The 21,309-nt window shown below is 38.9% G+C and overlaps 2 protein-coding genes across 4 annotated transcripts in view; one reads left to right on the forward strand and one right to left on the reverse strand.

The window, feature by feature from the left end:
• FBXL13 (F-box and leucine rich repeat protein 13) overlaps nt 1-21,309 on the reverse strand; it is a 251,845-nt gene that overhangs the window by 121,515 nt on the left and 109,021 nt on the right. The gene's annotated exons all lie outside the window — the stretch shown is intronic.
• Nucleotides 1-21,309, forward strand: part of LRRC17 (leucine rich repeat containing 17) — a 73,690-nt gene that overhangs the window by 17,667 nt on the left and 34,714 nt on the right. The window contains exons 3-4 of one of the 2 annotated variants that reach the window (XM_082691916.1): nt 7,794-7,949; nt 12,563-13,319. In XM_082691916.1, the coding sequence (XP_082548042.1) occupies nt 7,794-7,949; nt 12,563-12,960 (554 nt within the window). In that variant the 3' untranslated portion in view covers nt 12,961-13,319. Of the gene's footprint in view, nt 1-7,793; nt 7,950-12,562; nt 13,320-21,309 lie in introns of those variants that run through there. The other variant, XM_082691917.1, reaches the window with a different exon arrangement.

Consider the following 21,309-nt stretch of genomic DNA (forward strand, 5'->3'; position numbering starts at 1 on the left):
CACTGTGGAGGGAAGCGGAGTGAGCACACAGCGTACTTCCAAGACACTGGTCTTGACGTTTTAATAAATGCTTGCTAACATCCTGTATCTTTATTGTTCCCAAATTAAAACCTAAAAATATTGAAAGAGCTAAGTTGGAAGTAGTTAATCCAAGAATTATGAGGCTAAGGAAATCTTTCCAGAGTATTTACTACTTCCTGAAAAATCATTGCTGAGTTTTACGGCCTACACAGTCCTGGTCTGATACTGAGGAGGGTCTGCGTGTGCAGGATTAATTCACAAAATAAGAAAATGGGAAATTTTAGTGATGCTCCTGACAGGCTAGTGAAGACGTTCTCAAAGTGTGGTCTGGGAACTGCTAATCCACTCTAGGATAACGTGCCATGGGACAGTGTGTGTTTCATTTCTGGCATGAATTAATGACTTATTCATAATATTGAACTAAAGCTAGATGTCATTGGGTTAGGGTCCTACCAGAACATGGTACCATTCTTTCCACTTATTTTAGGAGGTTTTGCTTTGTTTTGTTTCTTTGAGAACAGAAAGAGGGGGTTAAGAACAACGCAGAGACTGTGGCTCCTTTCAGGGGAACCATAGGCAGGAATTTGTTGACGCTGAAGAAGCAGGCAACCTGAATGAGGAGAAAACGTGTTCATTTATTAGCAAAGAAGTGCTCAAGCCTTAGCCTCTCTCTCAGACCCAGAAGGGCACCTGGTTAGAGCACACCCAGGGCCATGGGACATGGAAAGGTGTGCTTGCTACAACACCCTGTGAAATGTACAGGAGCTGAGGCCATGGGAGAACAAGCCCAGCATCATCACCGTGGAGATGCCATTCCAGGATCCTCTGAGTTTGAGAGAAAGCGCTCATTCACTGAACACCTACTGTTCTCCAGGTACCCCCCACACATGCTGCCCACAGCTTCCAGGAAAGTAGTGCGATCCCCATTTACAGCTGGGAGAAATGAAGCTCAGGAAGGGTTCCATCATTTGGTTGAGGTCTGACAGGTAAGCAGCAAAGTAAAGATTCGAACCTTGGTCCGCCTCATCCTGCCATCTTCCTTAATCTGACCATGCTCAAACAAAAAGCTGCCTCAACAATGGAAGCTTTAAGGAATTCCAGAGAAGTCAGTACACGCTGTTTCTCTGCAGCCAGATTAGGTGGAATTTCCCTGACGTTGTTACAGTGAGTACTTAGTGTTTCATCCTGAAGAGCATGTGTTACTCAGAGTGCCTTTGTGATGCTTAGATTAAAATTATCTATTTAAAAACCTAATACAAAGCTGCTAATCCTAGACTTGGTTTAGAAAAATACCTCGGTATAGCTGAAGCTCTCCCCTCAAGCTAAAGTTAATTTGCACTTGCTGCAACAGGTGATAAAGAGAAAATACGTAGACTTAGGTTCATTGATTATCTGAGAAAAATGCCGTCAACACAAAACTAAAGATTTCTACAGCTAGATTACACCGTAAATTAAGGATAATGTGGACGCATCTGGGAGGCTCAGCTGGGTAGGCATTGAATCTCAGGGTTGTGAGTTCAAGCCTCGTGTTGGACTCCACGCTGGGTGTGGAGCCTAGTTTAAAAGAAAAAAAAAAAAATTTAAGTGACAGGAAATGGCTTCCATTTTTACAGCTTGTCTGCTCTTGGGCCATTTCCCTCCACAATGAGCCTAGTTCTGCCCTTGTCTTGTTTTCTCATTTTCTTTTGGCAAACATCAACTTACAAAGACAGATACTTTAAAAATTTTTTTCTTTCCTCAACTTACTGTTGTCTAAACACAACCTTCCAGATATGCCCCATAAATTTGGGGTGCAGATAATGCCCCTTATTTTAAAATACTTGTATTATTTACTGGAAACAATGTAAAGTTTCATGGAATACACATTTTGTATATATAACAATACTGGCTTGTCCATGAAAGGTCAACTTCCTCCAGATGTTAATGACTACATAAATCCAAGCATAGACCTCTTATTACAAAATGAAGGGTAGTTTTGTCTTTCAATATCAGTATAGATTGTTTCACTATGGTTGATATAAATATTGATTCAGTTGGTTGTTTATTTTTCATCATGGTGTATTGTTGATTCCCATAAGTTTAAAGGCAGTGGTTATGTCTTAAACCTCCTTCCAGGTACTGCCTAGCACAGGGCCATATGCTTTAGATGGATTGATAATAACTGAGCTGCTTTCTTTGCTCCTGCAAAAGCAATAGTTTAAGCAAACTTTAAAAATAAAAATACATAGAATTAAAAATCATGACTAGAATTCAAGTATGACAATCTGAATTTAATATACTCTCATTTGCCTTATTCCGTTCTATAAATAGATAACAAATGTCAAATACTCAGAATCCCTGCCAAACTGTAGTAATACTTTTGCTTATGTTCCACATGTTCGATCTAGAAGCCTAAGACATGCTAGCAAGAGTAGAACTAGCAGTGGCATTAATTAGTGATATTAACTGTCAACTAAATGCTCCGTGTGCCTCAGACATAGTAGTTCACAAGCATTATGTAATTTACTCCTCATAACCCCCAAAGAGCAGTATGGTACTATTACCCTCATAAAGGAGGACACTGAGGTGACAGAAGCTAAGTTACCCTTCTAAGGTCACACAGGCAGTCCCCAGGCCATTGTGTCATCTCTTCCTTCAAGATCCTAGGCACATCTACTAACCAAGAAAAATGTAGAAAAGCTTTCTGGGGGCTTTCTCCCAGTACTGACTTTCCTCTTAGGCTCTGTATAATATACCCCGTTCAGGAAGATACACCGGAAACCCAAATACAGATTTCCCCAACATAGGAGTTGTGCCTTTCCTGGCCGGCAGATGATGAGTCAGATGGTGTGTATAGGGTCCCAAATATGTGCCAGTTTGACCACACAGACCTCAAAGATCACTAATTTTGCTTTAAACGTTGGACAGCAGGAAAAAGAAATAATAGCTTTATTCACTGGGGGACAGGCACTTGGCCAACAAAACTTAGTCTTTCAAAGGGAATAAATGTGAGATTAGTTGAAAGTCATGTTTATGCCATATTGAGGTAAATGGATTTGCCAAAAATACATGAAAGTGAGAGCTGAAAACTGCCTTTCAGCTTCACATTTACCAGAATAATTTGTAATTTTTAAGGATTCATTTTACTTCTAAGATTAGGGCCAGGGAGAATTATGCAGGTAAATTGCTCTCAGCTGTCTCTGAAGTTAATTTCACTACTAGTTCGAACAATAATTAGTAAGTTTTTATTTGTAAAATCAGAGTCATTAGTGGCTCCTTGCCTACTGCTACTGAGCCTTCAGGGCAGTTCTGACATTGCTGACAACTAAGATAGCACACTAAATGGGAAATTACATGGAGAACATTTTCCAATTTATTCCTCAAACTCAGCAGGTTTTGGTTGGGGAGGGGTAAGGTTAGTCAAGGGTGGTAACAGAGTAAATGAAGTCTTTTTTGAATGTGCACCAGGAATTTTAAGTAGCAGCAAATAACTACATGGTGCCTGGTCTAGAAATGGGGCATTGACCAAACTTGACTTGTGGCCTGGAGAAATTTGTATTTATTCAATCTTTTTTTTTTTTTTAAGATATTATTTATTTATTTGACAGAGAGAGACACAGCCAGAGAGGGAACACAAGCAGGGGGAGTGGGAGAAGGAGAAGCAGGCTTCTGGCTGAGCAGGGAGCCCAAAGCGGGGCTCCATCTCAGGACCCTAGGATCATGACCTGAGCAAAGGCAGACACTTAAGGACTGAGTCACCCTGGCACCATTGTATTTATATAATCTTTATCAAAGACACACACACTTAGCATCAATATTTGTAATTCTCATTCAAGTTTAAGATAAAAGAACTAAAAAACTTTTTATCCATCAGTACTACAAGTAAGATTTTTCCATGTTTTTCTAAGCCATACCAGTAAAGGCTTTGGGTTGCATTTCCTGGTTTTACTTGTGGATCCTATTTTTACCCTATTCTTAACTGCTGACAATGCCAAAGTTGGTTCTGCAATTCATAGTCCCTTTCCAGCATCCACAGGCCTGTCACATTTGCTTAAGCTGGGTTTCAGGGAGTTCTCATAAACATTTTTTTCTACCCATTAATTTGTGGTTTACCCACTTCAGCTTGTCATACAGTGGTTGCTTGGGAGGTCTCTGTCATCCACCCTATGTCCAACCTAGCAGATGTGGGTTCAGCAAGCAAGTCCTAATAAACAGACTGTTTTTCAGAACCTATGAGATACTTGTTGTGGTGGCAAGGAAGACCTATAGTCCTTAATGACTTTCCTGGACCTTAATGAGGACTTGAGCTTTTATTCATAGTAAGATGGGAACAACTGGAGGATTCTACCATCTGGAGGATTGGAAGCCATCTGGGAAAACGACATGATCTATGTTTTGACTGTATCACTGTATCACATGGGTTTAGGACACTTTGGGGATAATCCAGACAAGAGCTGATAGTATCGTAGACCAATATAGTAGCAGTGGAGGTACTAAGAAGCGGTGAGATCCTGTGTATTGAGAAATAAAACTCTATTCTGCTTCTGAAAGCTTTCTAAGAAGATGCCACAGACATTTTCAATAATTATTCCAAACATTTAATGTCAAAAAATTATTTCTTTGATCTGTCTTCAGTTGTGTCCATGGTTTTTAATTATTGCTGAGATCTCCATCTCCTTGTTTACATGTAGAACCGAAGAGAATATAGCTTTCCAGTTAGGGTCTCGATAATCATAAAGGAAGGATCACCTCACTGTTGCAACATCATAATAAGTTCAAGTCTTAAAATCTTTCATCTTTCAATATATTGGCAGACACTACTTGGGCTCTCTGTCTGTCAAATAAATAAATAAAATATATTTTATTATATATATATATATATATATATATAATATATTATATATTGGCAGACAAAATTCTAGATCAAACAGAACCATGCCTTACCAAAGAAAAAAAGTAAGAGAACTCCCTAATTTTTTAAAAAAGAATTATTTATTTATTTATTTGACAGACAGATCACAAGTAGGCAGAGAGACAGGCAGAGAGAGAGAAGAGGAAGCAGGCTCCCTGCTGAGCAGAGAGAGCCCCGATGCGGGGCTCGATCCCAGGACTCTGGGATCATGACCTGAGCCGAAGGCAGAGGCTTTAACCCACTGCGCCACCCAGGCGCCCCAAGAGCTCCCTATTTAAAGGCATTTTTATTACAAGAGTCCTTAGTATCCTTAAATCATTAAACTCAACATTTAATTAGTTTTTATTATTTACAATGTATTATCTGTTGCTGACTATGATAAACTACCCTAGAACTTTGTGGCTTGAAAAAACACACATTTATTACTTCACAGTTTCTGTGGGTCAAGAAACCAGACATGGCTTGGCTGGGTCCTCTGCTTCCAGATCTTTCACAAGGCTGCCATCAGTGTATTGACCAGGACTGATACCTGTGGTCTCATCTGAAGGTTCATCTGAGAAAGACTCAGCTTCTAAGCCCATACTACCCCTGGCAGAATTTAGTTCCTCAAGGGTTGTTGGACTGAGGGTCCGAGTTTCTTGTGGGCTGTTTGCCAGAGGGCACCCTTAATTTCTGGCCACATAGGTCTCTCCAGCATGACTGCTTATTTCATCAAAGTCAGTAGAAGAGAGTCTGCTAGCAAAATGAAACACCAAAGTGCCAGTTTAGAAGCTGTCTCCCACATATCATTGTTTATTTGGGATATATTAGGCATTGTCCTAGGCCTCCACCATGAAGGGACAAAAATGAAAGCAATCAGTAAAATGTATACGTGTCTGATAGAATGACTTACCATTGAGGAAAAGGTAGTATTAATTTTATTGCCCAGTTGAAAATTTTGAGATGTCATTTTTTTTTTAAGATTTTATTTATTTATTTGACAGAGAGAAATCACAAGTAGATGGAGAGGCATGCAGAGAGAGGGAGAGGGAAGCAGGCTCCCTGCTGAGCAGAGAGCCCGATGTGGGGCTCGATCCCAGGATCCTGGGATCATGACCTGAGCCGAAGACAGAGGCCTAACCCACTGAGCCACCCAGGCGCCCCGAGATGTCATTTTAAATATAGAGCTAGGAAGGTCTCATGGACACCCCAGTTATACTGACTCCACCTCACTTGTCCCTAATTCCAACTTTACCCTTTGCCAACCTTGATAATTCTAAGGCAGATGGAACAGTATAAACAAGGCAGGAAGTTACCAGGAATAGGTGGCAGAGCATAGTGGATAGAAGTATATATTCTGAAGCTAGCATGTCTATTTATATCCTAGGGCTATGGGAAAATCGTGCCTCAGTTTCCTCATCTGTAAAATAAGAATGAATAATAAGAGTACTTAGCCCATAGTGTTCTTGTCACTTAATACTTGTTAGACCCCTAGAACAGTTCCTGCACATAAAGATTAAGATACTGAGATCCCATCAAGAAAGAGAGAGCAAATTTAGCAATAATGAGGATGCTAAAGAAGGAACTACCAATACTATTCCATTTAGGACCATGGATTATGAGTATTAAAAGAGGAAAAAAATAAGCCTGAGCCTTTATGAAAGTAAATATATTATGGGATAGGTCCTAAATAACAGAGGTGGTGTTGTGGTGTTTTTTGGTTTTGTTTTGTTTTGTTTTTTTACTATTTAAAAAAAAATTATCAACAATTATTCTGTACCAAAAAAGGGCATTATGGATAAATGGATACCACCTATTATAAGTGTATTTTACTATAGCCAGTTCAACAAATTTTATTCAGAAAGCCTTTGGACCATGTTATTTCTCAGGTGTCAGTTAATCTGGACATTTTATTGCTTCTAATTTTCTTTTGTGAAAGCAGGTATGTGTCTCTTCAAGTTTTCACCTTCCCTACTTAAAATTAAATAAAACCTTAGAGTATTTTGCTAAAGATTGATAGAAAGGACAAATATTACACTGAAACATACTGTAATCACTATATTTTTTAAAGGCACGATTTAAAGAGAAAAATAGTAGAGACAAATTAGGTGAACCCTATTTTCCTATTCAGCTGTGAAAAAGAACCTGGACTCTTCTTCCATGAGGCTTTTTCTATAGTAGTAGTTGCAACAATACTGTTGTTGTTCCTGAGGAATCCAGGCATCTTGGAGTAGTGGTGTATAAACTAAATCACAAGGATTCTGGGGATACATGGTGATGAGGAAGCAGAGGCTACAAGTCAAGACTATGCTTTCTCAAATTGTAGCACCCAAGGAGCAGCAATAAGAGAGCAGCTTGAGGACCATCAAGGTGAAAAACTTTTTGTTCTTTTTTAGGGTGGAGAGACCTGAGCTTTTTTTGTTGGCAGAAGGAATCCAAGGAGAGGGATGAAATGAAAATATAACAAAAAGGCAATAATTAATAGTGAAAACTCCTAGGGCAAGTGGGAAGCCATTGGTAGAGGACACACATATAGTGGTGTGATTGGCTTCATTTCCTTTTAGCCTTCTTCCCCCCACCAAAGCATCCCAGGTGCTTCTAACAGAGAGCCAGCAGTGAACCCCAGTGCCTCACCTGATACCTGCTATCCTCTTAATTTCTTGCCACCACCTTAAAGACATTTCTCTGAACAACTCAGCAAGGAGTGATATCCATTTCTCTGCGTGTGATGCACCTGGTCCAAAGGGCTTTGGTGGAGTTAGCACATCCTAAGTCTTATTCTTTGGCTTTAGATAATTCCATTCCCCTTTAAGAGCCCACTCTTCAACCACAGGAGGAAGAGCGACAGAGAATATGGGTTGAGGGGAAACCTCGATAACCAGAATGTTGCTAATTTTTCCAGAGCTGAAGAAAGTGCCAAACAACATCCCTCCTGATATTGTTAAACTTGACTTGTCATACAATAAAATCAACCAACTTCGACCCAAGGAGTTTGAAGATGTTCATGAGCTAAAAAAATTAAACCTCAGCAGCAATGGCATTGAATTCATAGATCCTGGTAAGTTCCATAGACTAGCCTTTGAAATGGGTGATGGGTATTCTTTGATTCTTTTTTCTAATGACAACATTTGTAGTAAGTGCAATTTATTTTTTTTAAGCTAAATAATGAAAAGTTTAAATTAAACATGATGCCTAAATTAGAACTTGTTTGGCATGCTGAAAAATATTTACCAAAATGTTGCTTTATGAAGGTTATAATGTTATATATTACTAAGCAACAGTTATTTAGTTGTCCAAGTAAAAGTATTGTTTGTAGAATACATTTTAGAAATAAGAATATATGGTCAGTGATATGTTAAACATGTAGTGATTTTTGAAGGGAAGTTCAGATTTGTCATTTTCTTTGCTATCCATTAAGTCCCAACTTGTTTAAGGCAAGACTTTAATGACTTATTTATAGTGAACTTGAGGGGATGAGGCACCCACGTGGCTTAGTCAGTTAAGTGTCAACCTTCGCCTCAGGTCATGATCCCAGGGTCCTGGGGACTGAGCCCCAGGTCCAGCTCCATGCTCAGCAGAGAGCCTGCTTCTCCCTCTCCCTTGGACCCTTTCTGTGCCCCCCAACCACTCATGCTCTCTCTTTCTCTCAAATAAACAAATAAAATCTTTAAAAAATCAATAAATAAACTTGAGGGGTGCCTGGCTGGCTCAGTCAGTGGATTGTGCAACTCTTGACCTCGGATCATGAGTTCAATCCCCACATTGGGTGTAAAGATCACTAAAAAAATAAAACTTTAAAAAAAGGTCTGCCTTCGGCTCAGGTCATGATCCGAGGGTCCTGGGATGGAGCCCTTCATCGGGCCCTCTGCTCAGGGGAAGTCTGCTTCTCCCCCTGCCCCTGCCCATGTTCTCTTGCTCTCTTTCTCTCAAATGAATACATAAAAAAATAATTTTTAAAACCTTTAAAAAATTAAAGTAAACTTGAAACAATCTGCTAAGCACCAAGCTCATAAATTAAGATAAAATGTGCTCAAGCCAGAGCCAGATGTATTTTATCTAATGCTAGATCCAGATTAATTCTCTTTTTCCAACCTTCAAATCTTCTCCCATTTGCTAATAGGAAACAAAGCCTCTGGAGAAAACAAGCATGGTACATTATATAAACATAAAAGATTTGGAAAGAACTGAGAATTACTGCCATTTTGATCTGATTTGTAATATACATGCCTTCATAGTGCTACTTCAGTTTGAAAAATCCCATCTATAAGAATTATTTTAATACTATTTATAATGCAATGTTAATATCATAAATATTTTCAGTTCAATTGTTACTTCAGTTCAATTGTTACTGGTAACTTAATACGATGAATAGAACAGTAGGATTTTAACATTGTAGAAAGTGCAAGTTGAGACTGAATGTTCCGGAGCTACAAGGGCATATTTTAGTGTTAATAACATCTTTTTTAAAAATATTAAGAAATGATCATTTAAAATTTTCCCATGATGACAGCAATTATGCTACACTTACATCTTGGCCTGTATAGATGGCATAAACTTGGGGGTATCTTTAAACTATGAGATCAAAAGCAAGTTTCATTTCACAGTGAATAAGACTACAACAGAGGCATTCTTCTCCCAGTTGAAGCGTCGTCACGTTAGTGTGGAGGCCAATCCCTGGCAGCCACAAAGCTAGGCCACAAAGCTAGGCCATAGGGGGAAGAATCTGGAGGTGGAGACCCTCCTCTCTTGCTGCATGAGAACCAAAGAGCTTCAAGACCGAGCATGTAAGCAAGTAAGCCCGGGACCCTGGGCTTACACCCATCAAAAGTATCCAAGCAATTGGGTTTTAGAGTTACCTCTAAAAAAAACTAAAATGTTTGTTATTCTATGGCCTAAGTTAAATTTATTAAAGTGGTGAGGAATGGTACAACAATATCTTCATTATAATGGGAGCACAGTCTGTAAAACTAGAGAAAAATGAGAAAACAATGCAAAGATAGGTAATAGTGCAAAATGGATTTGTTTTATTTCTAGTGATATTTTTCCCTCATCAGTTAAGAAATTGCCAAAATTCCAAGGATTCCTTTACCATCCTTGAGATCTCCGGAAGTCCTCTCACACTCGTCTACCTGGTGTGTTTTCCTTGCTGACCCACAAGGTGACCTTGTTACCAGCAGTAGTATTCTTTTTTCTCCTTTGCTCAATTCAGTCCCAGGAGAGTATTTTCTACATTAACAAATATGTGTTGAACACCTACCAAATGTCAACCACTTTCCTGGAACAAAAAGTATCTCAGCTCTTCAATAAGTCAAAATGACCTAAAGAGGTTTTGAAATAAAAGACCTTGAAGGCGCCTAGCTGGCTCCAGTGTGCGACTCGATGTCAGTATTGTAGAGTTCAAGCCCCGTGTTGAGCAAGAAGCCTACTTATTTTTTTAAAAAATGCTAAGATTAAAGACCTTCTTTATTTCAGGACCAATGAGATGAAACAGTGCCAAAGTAAACTTAGTTAACTACTTTGTTGGTAGATACACACAAATGCCATGAGATTTACTGGTTTTTTGTTTTAAGATTTCATTTATTTATTTATTTATTTATTTATTTATTTATTTGACAGACAGAGATCACAAGTAGGCAGAGAGGCAGGCAGAGAGAGAGGAAGGGAAGCAGGCTCCCTGCTGAGCAGAGAGCCAGATGCAGGGCTCAATCCCCAGACCCTGGGATCATGACCTGAGCTGAAGGCAGAGGCTTTAAACCACTGAGCCACCCAGGCGCCCCAGATTTACTGGTTTTAAAAGGTGTGAAATAACATGAAATGCCAGACTTTGTTGCAGAAGAGAGAAAGAAGACACCCTATTGGGGCTTGAGCTCCTTTAACAAACAGGTGAAATCCACCTTTCCCAAGTACTTAAATACGTAGGGTTTAAGTAAAAACTACAACACTTAAAAAAAAAAAAATCTAGGAATGTTCTCACATGCTTTCAGTCTGAAGGGCTGACTTGTTTTGAGCAAAGTAAATTTTGAGATTGTTGGTTCTCAGAATGTTAGCAAATAGGGGGAAAAAATGCGGTGTCTTCAAAACTGTCATTGCACGGGCTGACCTTTTACTCCTCCCCAGCCGCCTGCCCGTTCCCAACCCTCCCATCCAAGCTATTGCTTTTGCACCAAAATAGAAAGAATTCTTTTTAGAGGAAATTATGAGTTTTGTCTGAAAACAAATGATATGAAAATGGCTCATGGTATTGGTATTAGAGCACATTTTCCAAACTCAAAATAAGGGCATTGTTGAATGCCCTGGGTATTTTAAAACAGTAATGAGAAAATGCTTGAAATAGGAACAAAATATTTGAAATCAAAGTTGACCAATAAGTTCCAGGGTTAGTCTACATCAACTGAAATAGAGATAATCTAGGTTTAGATTTCTTTTTTATTCCTGGAGGGGGAGAAGAAAGAGGTTTTTCTTGTCTTATTTTTGTGTTACATGTTTAATATTTGTTAATTAACCACCCTCCAGCAGAATTAAATACATATGGATTCAAAGTGGACAGCTCCCATAGTTTGCCAAAACACAACCAGATGTTTTCAAAATGTTGATAAAAAACGGTTTCATTTTGGACTCTAAGGGGATATAATTCCCTCCCTCTAAACAGAGAAAGGGCTGTTTTCACAGCATTTTGAGTTTGCTGATATCCCAGGAACTGTCAAATCATCACCATACACATTTTTTCATTGTTTATGCACTAATATCTTGCATTTGAAATATTTTCCTAATTCATGCTTTTTTGTGTGGCATCTTTGCAGCGAGTATTTTCAAAAATGCAGTTGAGACCAAAATACATTTTTTAGAAAGCTAACATAAAACTGATTTTTCAAATAAAATAATGTATTCTAGTCAACTAAATCCAGGAAAAAGCTTTGTGTGAGTAAAAACATGCTTCAGAATTTTGCATTTAGACATGTATATGCTGTTAGAAAAATATAATGAAAACCAGAATTTCCCAACACAGAAATTCTCTCCACAAAGGTAGTTGTGGTGGGGGGAGCTGGAGCTTTTATTGTTGAATAAGCATCCAGCTAGAATGTAATGCACTGTGCAAGAAATCGTCTGAGAAATTGTAAAGACAGAAATCTTCCCCTTTTATATAGCCAAGCAGACAACCCTAGTGAATAACTAGTCCTTAAGTGAGAGGACTTCACAGCATTATTTGTCATACATGGCGCCTCTCACTTTATCTGGTAATTGAGGTGACCAATTGGCTTTATCCAGAGAAAATCAACCTCCATCTCTATATGAAGAGGTAGTTTTGCAACTGGGAAGGAGCAAGGGCCCTCAGGTCCGCAGCAAGGGGAAGACAGGGCTGCTATCACCCTTGATGTTTACATTTCAGAGATGGTTCTCCAGTCCCTGGGAAAGACATTCCTGGCTCCTAAAGTTGAGAGAAGCCCTAGTCTTGTAAAGGATATGTATGCATTTCAAAGAGAGTGCAAAGTACTTAAAATTGCAAGTTTTCTCAAGTAAACTCAGAGAAAAAGAAGAGGAGGGCAGTCTTTTTCTTCGTTTTCAACCAGGCGAATTAAGTCTCTTACATTTTTGTGTTTGTCCTGATAATACGCCCTATGGTTGGATGAGACCCAGCTACCCGTCTCGTTAATAAATATTTTCTGTTTCTAGCCGCCTTTTTAGGACTCACACATTTAGAAGAGTTAGATTTATCCAACAACAGTCTACAAAACTTTGACTATGGAGTACTAGAAGACTTATATTTTCTGAAACTCTTATGGCTCCGAGACAATCCTTGGAGATGTGACTATAATATCCACTACCTCTACTACTGGTTAAAGCATCACTACAATGTCCACTACAATGGCCTGGAATGCAAAATGCCTGAAGAGTACAAAGGGTGGTTCGTGGGGAAATATATTCGCACTTACTTCGAAGAATGCCCCAAAGACAAATTACCAGCATACCCTGAAACATTTGACCAGGATACGGAAGAGGACGAATGGGAAAGAATACATAGGGATCACGCAGCAAAGAAGCAAAGCGTGAGGATCACTATACTGGGATAACTATACTGGGATAAGCAGAAATTGTTCTGCTTCCAGCAAGTGCTGTATTTGTTCCTCCGGTGTCAGAAAACCACATGTTTACATTGGGATGACCTGTGTTGCCTGTTGACGCCGGGTTATCCAGCTAAGGGAAGGTTCCCTTTATTAGTAGGAGTATTATTATTGAGAGAATTCTAGCACTCAAGGGAATACTTTGATCCTGCTTGCCTGCCTACCTGCAGACCAGCTTTTGGTGATGATTCCGCACCAGTAAACTGCAGGAGTTGGGTCCTAATGATGGCATTGGAATTTCATAATGTCCTGTATAAATGTTTTCACTGCTTTTTGAAAATAAAAAAAAAAAACTTGGTTCATTTTTATATGCCTTGTGATAGCTGCTTGTGCATACCTCAAGATCAAAATGAAAATATATGAACACTTAGTGATCATAAAATATCATTCTCTCCCCTCTGCCCCCTCCCACTTTATTTTTTAAATAAGTCAGCGTGTACATAGAATAAAATTCCATTTCAGATTCCTGTGCATTCCAAAACGAGGTCCTGGTAAACCCAAATCCTCAAGTACTCTTCACTGATTCTTATAAAAAACTGTCAAGCTAGACCTGAGGAGAATTGTCACAGGCAAATGAATAGAGAATCTGGGAATTATATTGGAGATTGGTCAGAAGACGGGACTCTGAAGAAGTTGTAGATAGTGTGAAACATGAGTAATGAAGAGGTGTAAACACTAGAGGATGTGGAAATAGCACTGATTTTTAAACAGAGCTCAGACTAGAAATCCACCTGCCACTGGGAAGGACCTGAGCCCTTCCTGAGAAGCTAATATGTCAAGCATAAAGCAAAGGATGAAATTAGAATTCAGGGTCAAGATTGGGGATGAGGCAGAAGCAAACAGGAGTCCGTGATCTCAACAACAACTGAGTAAAGAGGGGGTGTCCCAGAGAAGCCCCAGGATTTGGGTTTGCAGGTCAAAATTAGCTCACTCAGGAAAATGGATGAGCAGAAAAAGAAGAAATACCTGGAGCCTAACCCCATCAGCTAGTGTTTGGATACAGCTATACTATCAGAAAAAATTTAAAAATGATATATACATATCCTTAAAAATGATGCTTTTTCCTTTTTTATAGAAATTTCCCTTTCACACTGAGTTGAATGCATTTTCATTTTTTATATCAAGGGATTCCTTCAGAGTTTAGCAATTGGTCTTGATACCTGCACAAAGCATAAAAGATGATACACGACAAATAGTATTGAGTGTTTCGTACGCACCGACTAGATGCTAGACACTGTGCTAAAAGATCTACATATTCTATTGCTTATTCTCACAAGATCCCTCTGAGGTAGATAATATTATCTGCCTTTCCTAGATGAGGAATCCAAGGCTTAGAGTTTAGATCACTTGGACAAATTCATGGAGCTGGCAGGTGGCAGAGCCAACATTCAGGTCCACTGAAGCCTTTTCTGCTGTGCAGGAGTGCAGAGCATTCTAGAAGTTACCGTTGGCCATGACTCCCTCACATCAGAACTCGCAGAATCAGACCTCGAGAGAGGAATAGGTCCCAGAAAGGTTAAGCCTTTTTCTCCAAAACACCTATGAGGGCAGCTAGCCTTTAGTCTTTGGTGCAACTCATTTAAATCTGTACTATTACGTATAGAAAACCAAGAGAATGGGAAGCTGGAAGATTTGCTGCAGCTGGTGGTTCAGGAAATGACTGGATTGTGAGGCTCTAACCACTCTGCCCATTTTACCAGTGATTTGGGTTAGGGGTGAAAATCCTCAACTTATTCACTGTGAGGTATTAAAGGCAGCTGTTAAAACATTAATAGAGTGTTAATGTTCACCACCTCTCAGAGTAGAATATTAAGGACAGTAGACCTATTTCAGTTCTGATGGTGGAGAAAGCCTGGGTGGGAGGCTGAGGCACACAGTGCAGATACAAGGGTTCTAGAAAGAAAGGAGATGAAATCTGATTCAGAGAAAGGGATCCAGTTACTCTGATTTCATTTTTGGAGGCTAGTTGGAGATTTTATGGGTTGATTTTTATATTCAGTGTCCTCTTCCAAATCTACTGGGAAGTGAAGCTCTGAAACACATTCCAATAGCAATTGATCCATACCATCCAAAAACAAGTTAGAGTTGCTAATATCTCCCAGGACCAAAATTAAAGTACATTTTTCAAAGCTTAGGATTTGCTCCTTCTCTCTACCAGAGTTATACTTTTCAGGGAAACAGAGTTGATCAATGATAGAATGAATAATTTGGTACATTTTCTTCTGCTGATTTCTTGAGAGTTGAATAACTTGCCTTTGGACCTTCTTTCTGTTCAATAGATGATGAAGGTCAGGAGATTTAAAAAATAAGTATATTTTGTGTTGGCCAAAAATATGATCATCCTGGGTGGCTCAGTGAGTTAAAGCCTCTGCCTTTGGCTCAGGTCTTGATCCCAGGGTTCTAGGATGAAGCCTGCATCGGGCTCTCTGCTCAGTGGGGAGCCTGCTTCCTCCTTTCTCTCTGCCTGCCTCTATGCCTACTTGTTTTCTCTGTCAAATAAATAAAACCTTAAAAAAAAAAAAGATCATCCTGAGATCTACATATTTGAGCATACATGTTTAAATATAATGAGTATTTATCCAAATACTTGAGTAATATTTAGATAAATACTCAAGCTCTGTTTCGTTTTGTTTGTTTTAACTTTCTTACTAGTCCTCAAATTCCCTAATTGTTCTAAATTAAATAAGATTCACTGCAAGCTAAGGTCTCTTGAGTCCTAAGTCTGAGTCATCTCTGACCTAATGCCTGGTTATTTTGGAAAGATATTTAACATTAAGGAGTTCAGATTTTTCATTTACTGACCATTCATCCTCTGGAGCTTACACCCGAGATCAATTAAGTTCTGTTTCTGAGGAATCTGTTTCTCCCACTCTGGCAAATAGAAACAAGTTAGTACTGAAAATCTACTTGCCTAAATTCGATGAGACATCAAGGCTCCTTTCTTCAGAAGGTGGGGGGTGTTGGTGAGTGGAAGGGAAGATGTAATCTGTGACTAACAAATCAGCATCGATGCTTGAGTGAATACAAACAACAACACGAATGGGCCAGGGAGGCTGACAAATTACTTTCTAATTCTGTTCAAAATATTTCACTATTATAAGTTCTAGAAACATAAACAGGCAACTACAGGGGTATTCACAAGTCAAAACTGCTTCTGAACTGTTCTCTTGCCTATCACTGAGTGGAGAAAAATCGCAGTCAAGTGGAGCTTCTCATCCCCAATGTATCTGTTTCACTAAAGCACAACAGCACAGCTCCTGAATTTAGAAACCACTTGTGTCCCCTTGCCAAATGTTTGCTCAAGTGTTTAGCATAAACTCTGCATATTTAATTGTCACAGTATTATAGCAAGTATTTTTCTCCTCTGCCCTCATGATAAAAATTTAGAGTTAATTATATTCTGAATTTTTGCTGGCAAGGATTTTATACAACTCTTATAGTCATTCAACCAAACAGCTCAAATGATCAGCCAATATTTTATTTATTTATTTATTTTTAACTTTTATTTACTTATTTTTAATAAACATATAATGTATTTTTATCCCCAGGGGTACAGGTCTGTGAATCGCCAGGTTTACACACTTCACAGCACTCACCATAGCACATACCCTCCCCAATGTCCAGAACCCCACCCCCCTCTCACCCACCCCCCTCTCCCAACCCTCCTCTCTCCAGCAACCCTCAGTTTGTTTTGTGAGATTAAGAGTCACTTATGGTTTGTCTCCCTCCCAATCCCATCTTGTTTCATTTATTTTTCTCCTACCCCCTTAACCCCCCCATGTTGTATCTCCACTTCCTCATATCAGGGAGATCATATGATAGTTTTCTTTCTCCAATTGACTTACTTTGCTAAGCATGATACCCTCTAGTTCCATCCACGTCATTGCAAATGGCAAGATTTCATTTCTTTTGATGGCTGCATAGTATTCCATTGTGTATACATACCACTTCTTTATCCATCATCTGTTGATGGACATCTAGGTTCTTTCCATAGTTTGGCTATTGTGGACATTGCTACTATAAACATTCGGGTGCACGTGCCCCTTCGGATCACTACGTTTGTATCTTTAGGGTAAATACCCAGTAGTGCAATTGCTGGGTCATAGGGTAGTTTTATTTTCAACTTTTTGAAGAACCTCCATGCTGTTTTTCCAGAGTGGTTGCACCAGCTTACATTCCCACCAACAGTGTAGGAGGGTTCCCCTTTCTCCACATCCTCGCCAGCATCTGTCATTTCCTGACTTGTTAATTTTAGCCATTCTGACTGGTGTGAGGTGATATCTCATTGTGGTTTTGATTTGTATTTCCCTGATGCCGAGTGATCTGGAGCACTTTTTCATGTGTCTGTTGGCCATCTGGATGTCTTCTTTGCAGAAATGTCTGTTCATGTCTTCTATCCATTTCTTGATTGGATTATTTGTTCTTTGGGTGTTGAGTTTGCTAAGTTCATGATAGATTTTGGACACTAGTCCTTTATCAGATATGTCGTTTGCAAATATCTTCTCCCATTTTGTCAGTTGTCTTTTGGTTTTGTTAACTGTTTCTTTTGCTGTGCAAAGGCTTTTGATCTTGATGAAGTCCCAATAGTTCATTTTTGCCCTTGCTTCCCTTGCCTTTGGCAATGTTCCTAGAAAGATGTTGCTGCGGCTAAGGTCGAAGAGATTGCTGCCTGTGTTCTCCTCAAGGATTTTGATGGATTCCTTTCTCACATTGAGGTCCTTCATCCATTTGGAGTCTATTTTCGTGTGTGGTGTAAGGAAATGGTCCAATTTCATTTTTCTGCATGTGGCTGTCCAATTTTCCCAGCACCATTTATTGAAGAGGCTGTCTTTTTTCCATTGGACATTCTTTCCTGCTTTGTCAAAGATTAGTTGACCATAGAGTTGAGGGTCCAGTTCTGGGCTCTCTATTCTGTTCCATTGATCTATGTGTCTGTTTTTGTGCCAGTACCATGCTGTCTTGATGATGACAGCTTTGTAATAGAGCTTGAAGTCCGGAATTGTGATGCCACCAACTTTGGCTTTCCTTTTCACCCAATATTCCTTTGGCTTTTTGAGGTCTTTTCTGGTTCCATATAAATTTGGGGATTATTTGTTCCATTTCTTTGAAAAAAAAAATGGATGTTATTTTGATAGGAATTGCATTAAATGTGTAGTTTGCTTTAGGTAGCATAGACATTTTTACAATATTTGTTCTTCCAATCCAGGAGCATGGAACGTTTTTCCATTTCTTTGTGTCTTCCTCAATTTCTTTCATGAGTACTTTATAGTTTTCTGAGTATAGATTCTTAGCCTCTTTGGTTGGTTTATTCCTAGATATCTTATAGTTTTGGGTGCAATTGTAAATGGGATTGACTCCTTAATTTTTCTTTCTTCTGTCTTGTTGTTGTAGAGAAATGCAACTGATTTCTGTGCATTGATTTTATATCCTGACACTTTACTGAATTCCTGTACAAGTTCTAGCAGTTTTGGAGTGGAGTCTTTTGGGTTTTCCACATATAGTATCATAACATCTGTGGAGAGTGATAGTTTGACTTCTTCTTTGCCGATTTGGATGCCTTTAATTTCCTTTTGTGGTCTCATTGCTGAGGCTAGGACTTCTAGTACTATGTTGAATAGTACTAGTCAATTGGTGATAATGGACATCCCTGCCATGTTCCTGACCTGAGCGGAAAAGCTTTCAGTTTTTCTCCATTGAGAATGATATTTGCAGTGGGTTTTTCATAGATGGCTTTGATATTATTGAGGTACGTGCCCTCTATCCCTACACTTTGAAGAGTTTTGATCAGGAAGGGATGCTGTACTTTGTCAAATGCTTTTTCAGCATCTATTGAGAGCATCATATGGTTCTTGTTCTTTCTTTTATTAATGTGTTGTGTCACATTGATTGATTTGTGGATGTTGAACCAACCTTGCAGCCCTGGAATAAATCCCACTTGGTTGTGGTGAATAATCCTTTTAATGTACTGTTGAATCCTATTGGCTAGTATTTTGGTGAGAATTTTTGCATCTGTGTTCATCAAGGATATTCGTCTGTAGTTCTAATTTTTAATGTAGTTCTAATTTTAATTTTTAATTAATTTCTCATTTAGTGCTCTGAATATATCATGCCAGCTCTTTCTGGCCTGCCAGCTCTCTGTGGATAAGTCTGCTGCCAATCTAATATTTTTACCATTGTATGTTACAGACTTCTTGTCCCAGGCTGCTTTTGGGATTTTATCTTTGTTAATACGACTTGTAAATTTTACTATTAGGTGACGGGGTGTGGACCTATTCTTGTTGATTTTGAGGGGGAGGTTCTCTGCATCTTCTGGATTTTGATGCTTGTTCCCCTTGCCATATTAGGGAAATTCTCTCCAATAATTCTCTCCAATATACTGTCTGCTCCCCTCTCTCTTTCTTCTTCTTCTGGAATCCCAATTATTCTAATGTTGTTTCGTCTTATGGTGTCACTTATCTCTCAAATTCTCCCCTCATGGTCCAGTAGCTGTTTGTCTCTCTTTTGCTCAACTTCTTTATTCTCTGTCATTTGGTCTTCTATATCACTAATTCTTTCTTCTGACTCATTTATCCTAGCAGTGAGAGCCTCCATTTTTTATTGCACCTCATTAATAGCTTTTTTAAATTTCAACTTGGTTAGATTTTAGTTTATTTCTCCAGAGAGGGCTTTTATATCTCCCAAGAGGGTTTCTCTAATATCTTCCATGTCTTTTTCGAGCCCAGCTAGAACCTTGAGAATCGTCATTCTGAACTCTAGATCTGACATATTACCAATATCTGTATTGATCATGTCCCTAGTCTTTAGTACTGCCTCTTGTTCTTTTTTTTGTGGTGAATTTTTCCGTCTTGTCATTTTGTCCAGATAAGAGTATATGAAGGAGCAAGTAAAATACTAAAAGGGTGGTATTTATTTAATTTTGACAGGCAGAGATCACAAGTAGGCAGAGAGGCAGGCAGAGAGAGAGGAGGGGAAGCAGGCTCCCTGCTGAGCAGAGAGCCTGATGCGGGGCTCAATCCCAGGACACTGGGATCATGACCTGAGCCAAAGGCAGAGGCTTTAACCCACTGAGCCACCGAGGCGCCCCAATGATCAGCCAATATTTATCTTCAGGGTAACAATCAGAATGTCAAACTTCTTGCCAATAAAATGTATAATTTTATATACAATAATAATTAATAATAATATAATTTTATAATCAATAGATTGACTAACCTTAGCTGTTGGGAAAAAATTGAAAAGATGAAACATTGCTGAGATTGGGTTTTTATCTTTGATTCATTCAGAGTAGTTGAATTTAAAACTGATTTCATTAAATACTCTTTAGCAAATTAAAATATAAAGACGAGATAGTTATTACATTTACTTCCTTTTTTTTTTAAGATTTTATTTATTTATTTGTGAGAGAGACAGTGAGAGAGAACATGAGCGAGAAGAAAGTCAGAGAGAGAAGCAGACTCCCCATGGAGCTGGGAGCCCGATATGGGACTCCATCCTGGGACTCCAGGATCATGACCTGAGCCGAAGGCAGTCGTCCAACCAACTGAGCCACCCAGGTGCCCCTTAGAATGTCAAGTTCTACTCAGGCTTGCATGTTTAATTTTTTCCACAACAAAGACTTTGGTACTAAGAAATACAGAATTACACTCTAGATAAATATGAATTTATTTATTATTTTAGAGCAAGAGGAGGTAGGAGGGAAGAGGGAGAAAGAGAGTGAAAATCTTAAATAGGATCCACACCCAGAATGGAGCCCAACATAGGGTTTGATCTCACGACCCTGAGATCATGACCTGAGTCAAATTCAAGAGTTGGTCACTTAACTGATTGAGTTACCCAGGTGCCCCAGATAAATACTAAATATTTTTAAGTAAACCCCCAAATATCAAAAACCCTAAGGCAATATTTTTGGCTATCTTGAACTAATTACCTAAGATCCATCTATCTCTATATATGATACAATATATGAAATATATTATATATATATAAGATATATCATTATCTGATGCAAAGAACATATGCCATTGCATAGTTTGGCCCTCTCTGTATTCTCTACACAAATTGCAACTTCATATTGCCCATTTCCTCTCCATCCCAAACTTTCCAGCAGACTTTGTATCTAGGCATCAGAACAGGTATTTATGGGGAAACATAAAAAAACTAGGAAAGTTATAGCTGTAAATGCCAACATTTTAAAAGAATATAGACCTCAAATCAATAACCTAAGCTTCCACCTTAAGAAAATAAGGAAGAGCAAGAAAATCCAATGCAAGCAGGTTAATAAATATTGGTGTGGGGATA

This window comes from Mustela nivalis, assembly GCF_964662115.1.
Source record: "Mustela nivalis genome assembly, chromosome: 12".
NCBI classification, from domain to species: Eukaryota; Metazoa; Chordata; class Mammalia; order Carnivora; family Mustelidae; genus Mustela; species Mustela nivalis.